The 17676-nt window shown below is 43.7% G+C and overlaps 1 protein-coding gene across 6 annotated transcripts in view; it reads left to right on the forward strand.

Annotated features, from left to right (window-relative positions):
* pax5 (paired box 5) overlaps window positions 1–17676 on the forward strand; it is a 53073-nt gene that overhangs the window by 21493 nt on the left and 13904 nt on the right. For 4 of the 6 annotated variants that reach the window (XM_053417984.1, XM_053417982.1, XM_053417983.1 and 1 more), the window contains 3 exons: window positions 1300–1425; window positions 7988–8172; window positions 15195–15327. In XM_053417984.1, coding sequence (XP_053273959.1) covers window positions 1300–1425; window positions 7988–8172; window positions 15195–15327 — 444 coding nt within the window. The remainder of the gene's footprint in view (window positions 1–1299; window positions 1426–7987; window positions 8173–15194; window positions 15328–17676) is intronic. The other 2 variants (XM_053417985.1, XM_053417986.1) reach the window with 1 other exon arrangement.

Genomic DNA, 17676 nt, shown 5'->3' on the forward strand with positions numbered 1-17676 from the left:
TCAGCCCCACGTCCGCTTACAGGGGCACAGATAAGGGACCAAGGAGGAGGGAGTGACTGTATGTTTCAGTGTGTGTGTGTGTGTGTGAGTGTCAAGAGGTTGCAGGCTGTGTGTGTGTGTGTGTGTGTGTGTGTGTGTGTGTCACTGAAGCGGTGACAAGTATGTCGCTGGGTCGCCCAGCAAGGAACTTGTCTCCTTCAGGGGGAAGATTAGAGAGAGAGACAACGTGGAGCAAAACACAGACAGACCTCTCTCCTGTGTGGATTCTATTTTTTTCTACCTTCAATTGAGTCTGTAAAGCCCGGCAAAGTTTCAGAGGATTAAAGTGCTATGTTGAGTTTATGGAGAGAATAAACAGGTTATAGGATTTATAGTGTGTGTGTGTGTTTTTGTTGTTGTTCTCTATGGTACCTGTGGTCCTGAAGGCGTCACAATAAACATGTGAATGTTGCTCTTTAAGTAAAACAATCAGGTCGTTGATGTTGGTTGGGAATGGTTCAGACATTTTCAGAAATAACTTTTGGACATAAGAGTTTAAATGGAGAATTCATTTATTTGTATCCAGGCTTAATTGTCATGCCCCATCTCACATGCAAAAATCTTCTACACATCTTGTGTTGGTGAATAGTAACTTTATCAGTGTTCCAGTTCATATGTCATCATGTGTCTGGCAGTATCCGATATGAAAACTCTTTATCTCTCAATATCAATATCAACTGCGTTTTTTAAATAGTTCACAACGTTAGAATTCAGTAGTAGTTTTCATATAAAGACCTTTTTCATTATACATTATTTCAACACAAATTCGATTTATAGTGCAGAGTTTAACCTGAATTTCTTTAAATCACACTAAGCAAAATCTGATGCAGTTTAGTCCAAAGTGCAATTATTTGCTGAGATTCTCTTGATTCGTTCAGCTTACCCACCACTGCAGGTCATTAAATGACTTTGAAAGGATTCCATGTTTTATTGAGACAAAAGAATCAATAAGTGGAACATGGCAGCAGAGAATATTCAGGCTTCAGCACTAATCCTGTCAGTGGTTGTCAGATCTTCAGGTGGATCTTTAAGTATTTATTAATGTCTCTGACGGATTTGAAAACAAACAAAACGCTTTCAGTAGAAAACACAGGAACAATCTTTTTATTTATCTGTGAATCCTCTCCGACATCCAGGAGTCGTACAAAGTCATACAGACAACTGGACCTGCTTGTGTTTCTGGAAAATCTTCTGTGTCTTCATTGCAAAATCTCAGCGCCCCATTTAAACTGTGTCTGTTGTCTTGTGGTCTGTCTTCAGGGTCGTCGGTGGGGGCCACACAGGTCTCAGGAGTGACCAGCGACTCGGCCGGCTCCTCGTACTCCATCAGTGGAATTCTGGGTATCAGTTCAGCCGCTGATGTGGGCAAGAGGAAGAGGGACGAAGGTGAGCACAGGAATGTTTCTGTATATTCTTGCCAATGATTGTATTTTTCACACGTCAACACATTATTTCATGATAGACAGCCTCTGAACGCACCCTCTCCATACCAGCTTGGAAAGAGTTCCATGACAGATGTGGGTTTGTGTGTGTGTGTGTGTGTGTGTTATGTTCTAAGCCAAACATCTTCATTCAGGAATCCCTATTTATTAACTAACAGAGCTTCACAGGAGAACTCCCAGAGAAGTTTTATGCATGCACTATTGATCATATACGCTGTCATGCTGGATCAATGTTATATGCATGTTAATAGAGGTTTTGAGTTCATGAATGTGTGTGTGTGCACGTGAGGGGGCTTTCACCACCGAGGTGTGAGCACGTTTGTGTGCGTGGGTGTGTATGTGGCCGTGTCAGTGGCATTAAAAAGCCATCACACAGACAGTCTCCTGCGGTAAATGAGACAGGACCAGATGTCGGAGCGAGGGGGGGTGACAGAACGCCACCAGGGGCTATTTCCCGCTCTCTTTCACACACTCTCACACAAATATATACACACTCACATACACACCCGCTTACATGCACACGTTTATACACACAGATACAGTATGGGGTCCTTTTCCCACTGCTGATGAATTTCCAAAACGCGTCAGCAGGTTCCAGGATGAATCCCAGGTGCACCTTGAGCGCTCTGATATGCTCAGATACAGCCCACTTAGCCATCAGCTCTGACACACACATGCACACGCCGAGGACAGGTGAATAATGAGGTTTGTTCTGCAGACCTTTGCTTTCTCCACACAAGGGTAGCTGATCAGCTCGGATTGTTCAACAAAAGTTTACCACAGGGTTTTTAATCCCTCAATAATTGACAGTTTTTAGCTCAGTTGAAGGTCACTACAACCAACCAGCAGTGACATAAGACCATCATCATCCGTTGGATAAGTTTCTGTTTTAGATATAAAGAGCTTTTTAAATACACATTTACAAATATACACAAAAAAGGAGAGATGCTTTAAATGTTATTTATAAAAATCGAAATTTTGCAAAAAAACGATTGCTGAGGTGGAAATTCGATACACGAGACAAGTGAGTTAAATGTTAAAAATTTGATTTGAATTGCGTTCTTTGTAATGACATCATCTCAATGCACCCTGTTCTTCAGCTTCGGTTTAATGGCACCCGACTGGAGAATCAGCACCGACAACCGTTTATCTTTGAACATCCATCTCCTTATATTCATGTATGGACGCACCTGCTGACCCACTGTTTTCCTTTTCACACCAGATGTTTAGATTTTGTTATAGGAGGAGAAGAGCAGGTACGCTGACATGGTTCACAAAGAGTGGAGCCATCAGTATTTTACATCTGTGCTTTTCCTGCTATAACAGGTCAAATCCTCTGCTGTGACACATATCTTTCCAGGAGTCTATATATTTCACTCACAAGAATAATATGAGCTGCTCACTGTTGTAAGAGTGTCTGTGGCAAAGACATTGTGGTTAAAGTAAAATCTCTGTAATCTAATTAGCAGCATTATTACTTCACTTTGTTCTTCATGTGCATGATGTGCTGCACCATGTGCTACATGTGTGGTCTATTTGTGTCTCACTACAAGTGGACCTTGTGTTTCCTAATTCATATCGAGAACATGGTATCCCTTCACGTTTCACTGGAGCATTCAGAGTATCATCTGAGCATTGTGTCGCCGAGCGTCGCATTTTCACTCGTGTGTGTTTTATCTGCAGTGTTTCTGTGGCAGAGGTCTGCACGGTTGGCTCTGTGGTCTAATTAACAGCATTGCTAATCACAGCTTCCATTAGAGCAGCCCCCGCTGGATAATGACACACACACACAGCAAGGGGCGACAGGGGGAACAGCATGCGCTGACATGGACAGACAAACACATACATAAACACCCAGTAATGCAAAGCTTCTCAAACACACACACACACTCACACACACACACTCACACCCATATGCTTGACTGTACGCAGATGTGTACATACACAGAGGGAAAAAGACACAAACATGTTAGACCAACCATCGCTTGTTGACTTTGTTGTTGTATCTGTTTCAGTGCAGCTACACTTGTCACATGAAGTAATGACCCAGTCACAGGCTCTGTCTCCTTCACGTACCTCAGTGCATCAGACCAGGTTCAAACCTCAACCTGCCATATCTTAAGCACAGTATTTAAAAGCCAAATAAAAAGATTCAGGAAAAAAAGCAAAAAAAAAACAGTTAGTTCGGCCTGCTCCATCACCTTGGTACAGACCATGATGGTAAACTGGTATAACTTGGATGGAAGTGAGCTCCCCCGAGAGTTATTAATACCAACTTCTAATATGATTACTAAAATGATTACTAAAAAAATTACTAAAAACTTATAATATCAACATTATTTGGTAATAATTTAGTTTGTATCCTATCGTAGTATATCATTTTATGTCATATTGTGTTGTGTCGTATTGTATCATATCAAGTCATAATGTAGTGTATTGTATTATAGCGTATCAAATCATAGGGCATCGTATCCTTTTGTAGTTTTTTTGTATCGTGTTGTATCATATTCTGGCGTATCGTGTTGTATTGTGACGTATCATATCATATCCTATCGTATTATGTTGTGTAGTATCGTAGCGTATTGTGTATCGTGTCATCATTGTTAATTGCAGGAAGCCTTGCATTTCTGCCGTAATTCATATAGGATAGAAATGCCAGCTGTGCGAGTGATGGGAACACAGGAAGGGATCTGTGTGTGTACTGGCAGCAGGAGTGTGTGGGGGTAAAGCCCTGTGGTGACCTGTGGCCCCAGCCAAAGAGAGGGGAAGTGGGGGTCTGACCGGGGACAGAATGTAGATGAATGGGAGTGAATGGAAGAACTTGACTTGTGGGGCCAAAAGGGGACTATTGTATCTTAACCTATTATCTTACACACAGAGGCCATGTGTGTGTGTGTGTGCGGGTGTGTGTGTGTGTATGTGTGTGTGTGTGTGTAGCATAGATGTGGAGGGCAGAACAGGTGGTGGCAGTTATTGAAGGAAAGGCTTCTTCTTCTTTACGTTGTAGGGAAATCATGACCAGCATACTGTAATGTTTGAACCCGACTTTAGCATAAGGAAGAAACGGTGTCAGTGGCATTTACCCAGAATGCCATGTTGACCTCTCACCCTCTTGTGCATCCACTGTGACATGCAGCAGCTTAGCAGATAAAAGGTGCTGGGAGCAAGCAAGAGACGGAGGACCAGGGCGAGGAGGGAGGGGAGCTCCGCCCTTCACCCTGAGCTCCTCCGAGTGCCTCCCTCCACGGAAAACTTTGATCTTTCAGTTGAGAAGGGGAACACACACACACATACAAAAAAAACACACACACACACAAACATGCACAATCACACGGCGCGAAACATGTACTTAAACTCACAAACATATGACAAACCATCTAACGTTCAAGTGTACTTGGATATTTGGATCAGCTGTTCTTGGGTTGGTTGGGAAATGGCAACGGCAGGTTGAGTCAGAGGGAGTCGGTTAGAGAGAGAGAGAGAGAGAGAGAGAGAGAGAGAGAGAGAAAGAGAGGACCAGGAGGAAGCGAGAGAGTGAGCGAGCAAAATAGAGAGACAGAGAAGGCGGAAGAGAGAGGAAAAAGGCAGAAAGGAGAGAACAATGAGGGCTCATTGTTTGTTTTGTTCTGCTCTGAAAAAGAGAGAAGAGAAGCGCTTCCCTTCTGAGACTGACTCACAGAGATAGAGGCAGCTGTGAGTGTGTGTGTGGAAGTGTTTGAGTGTGTGCGCGCCTGTGTGTGCGTGCGTGTGTATCCGACAGTGAAAAGGATTTAACCCGTCACGGCAATGAGTTTCTTTACCCATCCATGGATACAATGAGACCAGCCGGATATCAAGCTACCCACCCACCCACACCCACATCCACACCAAGACGCACACATAAAGACACGCACACACACACAAAAACACACACACACACACACTCACACACACACCTACACACACATAAGTACAGATGCACGGACAATATTAATTATCAATAATATAAGTAAAAGCTCTGCTATTGGTGCTCGATTGATACAGGTTCTGTCTTCTTCTTTGCTCTCCATCTTTCTTTGGTTCTTTGTGGTCCTTCAGCTTGGGTCAGTCTTTCAGTGTGTGTGTGTGTGTGTGTGTGTGTGTGTGTGTGTGTGTGTGTGTGTGAGTAAGCGACAGACAGACAGCAGAAAGCAATAAGCTGGCTGAAATGGTGCCATCAGAGCTACATGATTGATCAATTGAATTCCATCATGGGGACTGGCCGGTGGGATTAAATGGGTCGCCGTGGGTTACCAGGCTAAAGCATCATACTGGCTTTATCTCCCACCTGATTGGTCTGTCACCAGAGACCTGGACCATGCACTCACACTGCTCCCAGCATCTGTATATGAGTATGTGTGTGTGTGTGTGTCGCTATAGAAGTGAGTTGAGATTATGATCAAGCACTGTGTTTGTAAGAGAGTGGGTGAAAGAGGTTTTGTGTACATAGAAGGTACTGGGAGGTTTGTGAGGTACGGAGCTCAGTGTGAGTGTGAAGAGCTGGAGGGTCTTGTGATCTGAGGATTACCTCTACAGTTAACATTTTATAAAGTTAGCATCGTCTATGTTTCACCCAGAGAAATCACCAGTTTTATTCAAGATAACAGGACGTTTCAGTTTGGTTGCCTTCTACTCGTGTCAGCGTTACCGGTGACTTTGTCTGTCTCTGCTTGAACTTCCATAGCAAACATATGGAGGGGAAAACTTCCAGTCGGCAGTTTTTTCCTTTCAGTGTTTGTTTTGGTCTCTCGTAATGGATCATAATTAGTCATCGCTGTTTGCTATGTAACGTGAATAAAGCTTTAATACACGACCTCATCTGTGAACATGTCTCGCATCAGGATATCTTTTTTTATCTGTAATTTTGGTCAACTCCCTTGATCCCGTGCTGCTTCAGGACATTATCAAACTGGGTGTTTTATCTTTGGTTGACCGACTCCTTGTGGCCGAAGTTACATATTGTACGTTTAAAGGATAAGTCCTTGCTACTAAAAGTAAAGTTGTTGCTTCAGTTTGCATCAATTGTGTCTGAAGACTACAAGTTTGAAAAGGAACAAAATCTAGAGGTGTAGAGTTAGAAGTGAGTCGTGTGATAAGTGAGGTCAACAGACCTTTGTGGCCCACTCCTCATGTCTGCTCCAGGCTCTAGGCTTTAGGCCACATTAGCAGCTACAAGCAAAACATGTTAGAATTTTTGACCAAATCTCCGGTTGTCAGGTTGCATTGTGGGTAATGTAGGTGCCAAGGAAGGATTGGGGCTAATGCATGATCAAAAGCCAGAGGTGAATTAATTCAGTGAAGGGAAACCAACACTGTTCTCCTGCACAACCAGCTCCTGAAATAAAACGGCAGCGGTGATCATTAGCTGTGAATGTAAACTGTGAGATGAACAATTTCCCAACATAACAGAACATCATTTGTTAAGATACAGACGGCACTACTCAGCATTAAGACCATGTTTCAAGATCTCAGCAATTATTTTAAATTGGAGCGTACAATCTTGTCATAGCTAAAAGAATGTCAGCCCAAGCTACGAAAGTAAGATCTGAATTACTGTGGTGACAAAACACAAGATTAATAACGTTTTCACAAACGCTCTGAAGCCCAAGCTTTTCTTTCTTTCCTTCTTTCTTCCTTTCGACATCACTTTCAGGACCAGTCTGGCACAAATGGATCTTTATTTTCAGCCCAAATGGAAAAAATTAATAAATATATATTTGAAACCCCCTCCCCCTCCCCACCTGTCTGTCATATCACTCCCCCTGCCACCGGACACAGTCTCACACACACACACACACTCACACACATACACACACCAGACACACAGTGACCCCCAACACTAAAATAGGCTCTCAGGAGCGGTTTGGAGGAATGAATTGGCTCTATAGCAGGGATTTTCACCCTCATCCCCTTTTTCTCTTTATCTTTTTCTCTCGTTCACTCTTTTCTAATCATTTGTGGGCCGCGACTCTTCAGAGTTCTTATAATTGTCTCGTTCAGTCCCTCGGCCTTGCAATAACTGCAGGATACGAGAGCTCACAGTCTAATACTGATACCACAGCAATATATATTTGTGTGTCTGTGTGTGTATGGGGCGATACGACAGGAGAGACGGAGGAGTGTGTATATATGCGAGGCGAGGGTGTACTTTTGAGAGATCAAGAGGGAGAGACAGCGTGCGCTCGGTAATAGGGTGAATTTGTGTAGCATTTTCTCAGACTCTCCACAATCTATGAAGTCACTTGGTGCTAAATCAGCTCACAGGAGTTCATCTCAGTCTATACTCTGCTCTGACTTCTTTCTCCACATCTGCCTCACTCGTTTATTTGATCAACCCACGCCCTCGCTCCTCCCTTCATCCCTCCATCACCTGGTTTCTCCCTCTGCCGTGGAGCTCTTCTCATTCTCCGTTCATACTCCCATTCCTCCTTTTAAATATCATTCATTCACAGCCCCTTTAACCTCTCCCTCCTGTCTTCTCCGTGCAGGTCTGCAGGAGTCGCCGCTGGCCAACGGGCATGGCCACAGTGGGCGGGACTTCCTCAGGAAGCAGATGAGAGGGGAGCTGTTCTCACCGCAGCAGATCGAGGTACTGGACCGCCTGTTTGACAGACAGCCACCCTGTCCAATCCAATCCGGCTATGACCACTATGTGAGCCCTGACTTTGGCAAGGTAAGGGCGGGGCATCATGCAGGCTCTTGGCTGAGGCTGAGTTTGGGAACAGGTTAAGGGGTTAAAGACGGTAGGGAGCTCTAGTGAAAAGTAGAGGTGAAAAAATCTGGAAAAACTAAAGCCTGGTATTGGTCACTTCCACAGTACTATAGGGGATGCTTGCACTTTTTCTACCCCTGCCATATTGCCTTACATTCCAGTTCAGCTTACAGCCAACTTTACTAAAACTTTTTGCAGTATTGTTATGATTCCTCATAGTACATTTTTTAGTTCATTTGATAATTTCCTTCTTCATAACAAAAATTATAATTAAACTGATAGATCTAACAGTTTAAGTGAGCTGCAGCTTCGTATCGCACTAATTTGATAAAATGAAAGTTTATTGCCTATTTCTTTTTTTTTACTTTAATTTGTCAATATTCCCAAAAGGTTGATGCCTCACAAATAACTACAGTTAAGATAAGACACAATGAAAATCCACTAAACAAGAACTCATATGAGCTACAGTGGTGTTTAGATATTTTTTAGAGAAAACCTAATGGCTCTAATGTAATAGAGGATAGAAGCTTCCTAACATCAGTGTTTCAAGTTTGCTTTATTTATATGAAATGCTCGTCGGCTTTCAGCTAAAAGCCTGTCCTGCCTGCTATGCCTTGCCATGCCATGTCAGTCTTGATAAAAAAAATACTCACAGTGCACATTGTAATGATGAAATTCCTTTGATTGTTCATACTACTCTCATGTCACCAGCATCACGTTGTGTTTTGTCTGTTCGCGTGCCACACACACCCACACACACGCACACACACACACACACACGCACACACACCCAGTACCGGCTGCAGCGGAGACCCACTCAGGCCTGGCCTATTGATGTTCCAATGATCTAGACCCACTGCAGGGGTTAATGAGCATATTGACCGGGCTCTTATCATGACCTCACTTCCTGCTGCTCAGGGAGCCGTTCGCATGCTGACGCGTCTTGGGAATGTGCTGCATATGTGTGTGTTGTTAGAATGAGCCAGAAAAAAGAATGAGCAAACAAGAGGGAGAGTGGGTGTGTCTGCGTGTCTTCATGTTGCATCTAAATCGACCTCCCGCCCTCTCTCCCAGCAGTAAGTTAATATATTTCTGAGTGGAATAGAAAGGTGTAAGTAGTCCTCTGCATAACAAAACGACAACAAGCTGGCATTTGTATTCTCTCCACCTCCCCTCAAATTTCCTCTAATCTGCGGCCCTCCGGTCAATATTAAGGAAATATTTTACCAGCATCGCAAAATGACACTTTTTGTTTCCGCAATCTTTTGAATATCCCCACTTTTGGTTTGTTTATTCAGTCAATGTCAAGGGCAAGAGGACGCACACTTACTGGTGGCGCGGTAGTAAATGGAACCACAGACAGGCTGCAGCCTTAGACCTGCAGGGCACAGTTTGGCTTTTTAACCCATTCACTTCCCTCTGACCGACATGCGGAGAAGAGGGGCACAGGGCGAGAGGTCGACAGGGATTGGCTGTAGTAGCTCTATAGACTACGACTTGAGACTATAATGCCCACGATTCATAGGTCAGTGTCCTCTCTGAGCCACTGGGGTCAGGGTCGCGGAGAGGGGGCTTTAGACTTCGGGTCTCACTGGGGTCAAACTGGCTTTAGGAACTGCATTACAAAGAGATGCAAGTGCGCGCGCACACACACACACACACACACACACACACACACACATACACACGCACACAGACACACACCACTATCTGTCCCTCTACCTCCGCTCCTTTTTCTCACCCTGTCTAATCAACCCCCCCCAGTCTACATTTCCCAGAGGGAATAATTGACAGTCATACCCTTAACACTGACACCCTGACAGCTCAGCCTCTTTGGTATGTGGGCAGAGTGTGTATGTGTGTGTGTGTGTGTGTATGTGTGTGTATGTGTGTGAGAGGTGGTGTTGGTGGCGTTATGGTCAAGGAGGGTCACGCTGTGTTGTGACTGACATTCCAAAAAGACGCCTGATAGACTTGGCCATGCTGCTGCTTCTGCTGTTGTTGCAGTGTGTGGACGGGTCTTTTGTCAAAGTGTGAGATAGTGTGTGTGTGTGTGTGTGTGATCAGAAAGGAAGTGCAGCTTCAGGTGCCAACAGTATATTCTCATGATGCACTAATATGCTGTGATTTCTTATCTTTCTTGCTCTAAAACAAAAGCCTCATTATATATTTTCCCTTCACTCCGCGTGAAGAGATAAAAAAGGAAATTGTTCATCTTCACTACGAGCAAATCTTAAACAATGGTTTCTTCTCTATCCTTCTCATCCCGAACAATCCATCCGTTTATCTCATCTCCTTCTCCCGCTCTTGTTCCCTCTCTCTCCCTGTAGTCTATTAAGCCCCACTATTAATTTGTGCGTGCGTGCTCATATGTGTGTGTCTGCATGTGTGCCTGTCAGAGACAGTTCATTTGAATTTCCCTTCAATCACTTCCTATTACCCAGGTGATAAATCAGCAGTGCTGACAGAGCCCCCACCCGTCCGTGCTGCCCCGGGTCCAAACGCCCACCCCCAGTACAAACGAGTCTTCACAGAGATAGAAGGAGAGAGGGGATGTTATTATCCTGGTTGATAAAGTTTATAAAGACGCAGAGAATTCAAAGATGAGGGGAGGAGAATGCACAGATAATACAATTAGAACCAATTTATTTTGAGTTTTGCTTTTGTCATGAGATTTGTTCATAATAGGAAAAACATTAACCATCAATATCCCCCTGTTGCCAATTCTGTCATCTGTATCAAATCATTTATAAATTACGAAATTTCTGTTTTTAGCAGTGAGAACGTTTTCATCCTCTCCCCGGCTGAGGTCTGGATCCTTTTGGAAATTACTTTCCTCCCCACCTCAGCCACGCTCAGTTTGAGCGCAGATGAATTCTTTCCCCACAATCCTTGTCTCAGTTTGTGAGCCTCCGAGGGAATTGTATTTGTTTATAGTCGAGCCTTTTCCCATCAGGAGTACAGAAGACAATGTGAAGCGATTGAGAAAGAGAGGGAGCTATTTGGGGAATGGAGAAAAAGGGAAATACTATTATGCAAATGTACAAACCAACGGGGCCATCCTGTGTCTGTGTGTGTGTGTGTGTGTGTGTGTGTGTGTGTGTCAGAGGGCCGATTAGGGCTCATCTGTTAGTGCTGTGCGATTTGGACCAAACCATTACCTTCCCATTTCTGAGACAGGAGACTGAGTGTGTGTGTGAGAGAGGGGAAAAAAATAGTAAAACTGCTGTAAATACCTTGGAGGTCTACTGTCCTTTTCTATTATTAGCATCCACGGTTATCAGACACTGGGGGGGAGCAGACCATAATAGGAATAAGAATCATATATTTATGGTAAATATAGTAATATATGTTAATATGTTTTTTCTCTATCTATTCAACACCGTTACTTTTTACAAATCACCTTCACTTTGCAAATAGATTTCTGACAACAATATAAATTCTAATTTCTAATCAACAACATTTAAAAACCAGTAGAGTTCATACCTCCACCAACAGTTCCCTCAAATTCAATCTGGCTGCACCAAACTGTACTCGTTTCCCCAAATTCTCAGCTCCCTAAATATTTTAGATTTTTAATCAATAAACCTTAATAAACCTCACAGTGTTAAGGAAAGTGATCAAAGAATTCTGGATCCAGAACTGCACATAGAATGACCCATATCACATCCTTCCACCAAGTTTCACAGTAATCCGTCGAACATTTTTTGTTTACTCTTGCTTACAAACAAACAACCAAACCAATCAACAAGCAAATAAACGAACAGCGTATTATAAAAGCAGAACATTACAGCGACTACCACTCAGTGCATTGTGACGTTGAGTGACAGCAGTGAGAGCATGAAGTCCAAGTAGAGTAACAGGTCAGCAATCAGGCAACGCAGTGTTTTAGTGGGTGACACGCGTTGTGTCACAGTGTCTGCAGGACATTTTATTTTGTCAGAACCTCAGTCAGTTACTCAGTTTCACAGAGGAAGCATCTTTTCAACGTCTCCCACCTTTCCTCATGTCTTCCTCCACCATTTCTCTCAATCGAGTCAATCCCGCTCTTGTCTTCTACAAATGTTATTTATATCATCTGCTCCTTCCTGTCCTGCCCCAAGTCCAACTTCACCCTGACACCTCCTCTCACCCCGGAACAACTCCCCCCGACTCCACTCCCACCACCACCACCTCCACCCCCCCGAAAACCCCAGCCCCTCCATGGCCCGGCAGCTGCGTCCCTCCTCTTTGATGAGGGCTGATGGCGCCGTATGAGCGGTGGAATTGACAACATTTAGGGGGGCGAATGAGAATGATCCATCTTCCTTAACGGGCCTGTCACCCCACTGGCCAAACTTCATCATGGCCAATTACCACGGCAGACCCCGTCTTCTCTGCTGCCGCCGCCGCCGCTGCCTGGCCCCCATCTACATGGATACATGGACACATTAGACACCATTATAATAAGACAGGGCGCAGCCAAGAGAGGGAGGGGCGGGATAGCTTGTATCATTGGACGGGGAAAAAAAACTACAAGTGTGATGTGGGAGGGGGGTTGGGGGGTGAGGGGGGGTATTAGGAGAGAAAAGAGCTTAAAATGTGTCTGAAGACTGAGAGAGAGAGAGAGAGAGAGAGAGAGAGAGAGAGAGGTGTAGTGTACAGGGTAAGCTCTTATTTGGCAGGTCACAGTCCAGTGGTTGTGTTGTGTGTTGACGAGCACAGGGGTGTTTAAGAGGTCAGTGAGCACAAACACACGCCTGCACTTACACTTATGCCTACACACACACACACACACACACACACACATACGCACACACACACACACACACACACACACACACACACACACATACGCACACACACACACACACACACACAGATGCAGAGGTATTAAAAGGGTCAGTGCAAAACTCTCACCTCCTCACCTAAAGGAAATTCTGATTGCTGTCATTAGTGTTCTCACTCTCTCTCTCACACACACGCACACACACGCACACTCACACACACACATACAGACACACACACACACACACACACACACACACACACACACACACACACACACACAAACACACACACACACACACACACAAACACACACACACTTCATTTAACTTAGTAGGAATTAAAGATAATTAATTACGCCATATTCATTAGGTGAGGACATTGTATTAATTTACATGTTTGCTCAAAGTGATTTTAATCATGACGGCTTGTTGGCGTAGTGGTGGTCAGCAGCTCAGGAGGGAGCTGAGTTCAAACGCGGGTGTGGTTGTAGTTGTTTGTCTCTATGCTGGGACTGGCTCTGTCCCAGCATAGCAGTATAGATAACGCATGGAGGAACAGTATAGATGTTATGGATGATGAGTTAACTGATAATTAATTGTGAAGTCAGTTCCTCCATTTTCCATTTCATTCAAGACAAGGCCACATAAACTTCTTCATTCAACCCTGGTGGTCATCATATAATAGGGAGTAGCAGTTCAAGCCCTTTGAAAGCTTCTTCCTATTAGCATCTGTGCTAAAATCAAGAAGGGAAAAATGATCTATTTTATGGATCTATAACCCATTGTTCTCTCAATACACACGTGCACACACATAGTCAGTAGACAGGTCATTTAACTCTCATCAGCACAGTGGCCCTGGGAATATATGGTTGGTTATCAGGGTCAATACTTTACTTAACATTATCACACACACACACACACACACACACACACACACACACAAAGACCTGGCAGCGAGATGAGGACGAATGGGTCATGTCTATGTCCTGGGGTCAGACACAGGTGAGGGGCCGGTTTCCATCCATCTGTCTGCATTAAGTGAGTGTGAGAGAACAAGCTTTAACCAGGAGGATATTGAGACGATAAGATATTGACTTCATTATTGGGGTTCATCCAACACTCATAATCTGTGTTGTGGATTACAGATTTTTCCATTTTGCAAAATCAATCTGTAGCATTTTCAGGTTTTTCTTTTGGCCCAAGAAGAGAAGAACTTTTGGTTCATACTAGTCGGCCTTGAAAAAAACATGTAAAGGACAAGAAATGGTCATATTTTTTAAATAACTTCCTTGTATTAAATTCATTTCAATAAAACAGGCATCACCCTGAATTTCCACTTTCACCATGGCATAATCATTTTGCCATTAATTACTTTTGTTTTTCTTAATGAATTATTCATTAAGATGGTGATATTCACTGTTCCTCTGATTGTCATACAGAAAAAATTAAAATCCACTCCAGGAAGTGACGTTTTTATTTTGACAGTTTGAACTTCAAGGTCACTATCGAATTATTTTTGTCTAAAAAAACCAAACAGTTTGCACTGTAGATAAAAACAGTTGAAATAGACAACTAGATATTGGTTTGTCACTTCATTTCTCTCTTCTCTATATGGTGTTAAACTTCTGTAGAGCGTGTGTTTGTGTGTGTGTGTGTTTGTGTGTTTATGTGTGTGTGTGTGTGTGTGTTAAGGGCAATGAGACTCAGTGTGTGCGTGTGCTGAGATGATCACAGTTCTTATTGTTGTTGGTATCTGGGGAGAGAAGAGGCTTTGTGTTATCCATGGTCTGTGGATGCCTCTGCATTGTGTGTGTGTATGTGTTGTATATAAGTGGTGTGTGTGTGCGTGTGTGTGTTGGTGTGTATGTGTGTGTGAGATGAAGAGGCAGAGGAAGCTGATCTTGTGGTTATAGACTGTTGAACTTGGCTGTACAGTAAATCCCTGTCTTTGTAAACAGATCAATAAACTCAGCTGTAGGTGTTTCCGTGCATGTGTGTGTGTGTGTGTGTGTGTGTGTCTCTCTGCTCCTCCTCTTTACTTTGCTCTCTGCTATGAGGAAGCATGTCAGACGTGTGGCAGGATTAATCAGATGTGTCAAACATCTGCAACTTCCATCACTCATATATATATTCACTTTATATCAGAAAATGTCATGATTTGCTTTGATGCTCTGACTCATTGAAGATCTTTCTCCACTTCCTGTCTCTGCCCAGACGTCAGATTATTCGGCCATGGCCTCACTAGCGGGTGGACTGGACGAGATGAAGAACAGTTTGGCAAATCCTGGTGCAGGTGCAGAGCTAGGAGCCAGTGTCTCCGGTCCACAGTCCTATTCTCTTGTTCCAGGTAAGAAAGACGACCAACAAATAACAGCACTCCTACAGAATAAGACACATCACAGTTATACCAACATACCTAGCAGCTATATGCAAACTTAATAGACCTTCCCTAAAAAGATTTATTGTGTCCAACTCACAATCTGATGGGGCTGAATTCAGTAAATCTTTTCCAGGAGCCTCTGGTGCTTGGTTGTAAATATAATATTGTGTCTGACTGAATCATTCTTATGTGGTTTTTGTTTTAGGTTTTCAGATTGTCTGTCTGTCTCAATCTTGTGAACACGATATCTCAAGAATGCTTGAAGGAAATTTCTTTAAATTTAGTGCAAACATTCCCTTGGACTGAAGAATGGCCTGATTGGAATTTAGTGGTTGAGGGGTCAAAGGTAAAGGTCACTGCGACTTTGTGAAGTTAAGAGCACCTCAACTGAATCATTTCAAATTTGGCAAAAATGTTAATTTTGACTCATAGATTAACTGATTAGACTTGGCTAGGTCAAAGGTCAAGGTCACAGTGGCTTAACAAGACATGCTTTTGGCCTCTTGAAAATTATATCACAAGTGTGCCTTAAAGGAATTTCTTCAAATGTTGTCGAAGGTCGAAGGTCACAGTGACCTCATATGAGTCATGAAGAGATAAACAATCTGATGTTGGGTGATATTAAAAATTTGCTATTCTTCTGACTAGATGATAAAACTGGAGACATTTTGAGTTGTAAACTATAATTTTCGTTGCTTTTATTAAATTAATATAGGTAAAATCATTGTGGTGTGATTGTAAATTAGGGAATGACACAGCCAAAGCTCCCAAACATATAATCAAGCCCAAGTCATGGTTCTGAAAACTATAAATTAATTTTCCATTTGCTGTGATCCAGAGGCTTCCTCATGTCTACATCAGCAGTGACAGGCTACATGGATTCTAAGTGATTTAACCTGTTTAAAGAGCTCACAGCTCTGGATCTCAGGAGACGTGGAAGCCTGGAGGAGACGTGGGAGCCTCTTCTCTTCCTCTGTCTCCATTCAGGGGCACTGGGAGAGGCGGTGGTTAATTAAGAATAGACCAGGGAGCACTTGGACAAGGCTTCGCCGCTCCTATCTGTAATGAGGGGAATCATAGAGCTGGGAATTTGGGGGTATCTGGGAATGGGCTCTTTTTTGTGTGTGTTTAGCCCCTGAAACCACTGAAGACTATTACCTGCTCACGCCCAGAGACAGGCAGAGCGGGAGAGGGAGAGAAAAAAAGTCATAGAGATAAAAATTTCCATTTCTGCTTATGCATGCAGACACACACACATTCGTATTCCCACATTCTTTATAAATATTATGCATGCATTTCATTGCCTGTCTTTTCCCTCAGAATAGGGCTCCCTCTAGGGGATCAGAAGTCAGTGTTTTTGATGCTATGTTATTGCATCTTTGTCGTGTTGATACTCTGGACACTCGCTGAAGATCCACATTTAATCTACATTCTCCGTCTTCCTTTCCGGGGTCTTTTCCTCATCTGTAGGGAATTTTCATTTCCCCCCTAGAAGTTCATCCAGTCAAAGCGAGCGTGAACACACAGAGACACGTTGTACGCCCCCGATCCCCCCCAGGTTTGACATGTGTTGCTCTGATAGCGGTTTGATCGGGAAGAGTAGGATAGGGAGACGGTGAGGAAGGCAGAGAGAAAGTGTTCATCTGTAGCTGCAAGTGAGCACAGAGGAGACTTGTACTTGTTCGTTGACCTCTACGACAAAGCTGGGGAGAACAGCAACACAACTGGCATAAATATGCACAGGCACAGAAAAACACACACACACACACACACACACACACACACACACACACACACACGCACGCACACACACACACACACACACACACACACACACACACACACACACACACACACACACACGCACGCACACACCTCAGAGGATCTGGCCCTGTCTGCCCCCTCTAAGTTGGGCTGTAGAGAGTCCATCTCTCCTCTCCTCCAACCTCTCCTCCCTCTCCTCCTTGCCCTGTGCACTGACCCTGAGCGGATGAGCAGCCCGTCTGCACTAATGCCTCGCTGTCGCGTCAAACACAGAGAAAAACTTTACTACACCGAGACAGGAGAGAGGAGGCGAGGAGGGACAGAGGAGGCTGGAGCCAGCGAGGGAATCTGTGAGCGGGAAACACAAGTAGGGAGGGATGGAAGCAAATATTAAGTGAAGAGGACAGAAATATGAGAGGATGAGATGCATCGGTTGATTTGTAACCAAACATCTTCTGTTTTTCTGTTCCACCTTTTTCCCCATTTCTGTTTCCCTTTTTAATTTTCCAGTAAAGCTCAGTTTATATAAATTGTTCAGGCTGACCAATACTG

This window comes from Pleuronectes platessa, chromosome 3, assembly GCF_947347685.1.
Source record: "Pleuronectes platessa chromosome 3, fPlePla1.1, whole genome shotgun sequence".
Classification (NCBI taxonomy): Eukaryota; Metazoa; Chordata; class Actinopteri; order Pleuronectiformes; family Pleuronectidae; genus Pleuronectes; species Pleuronectes platessa.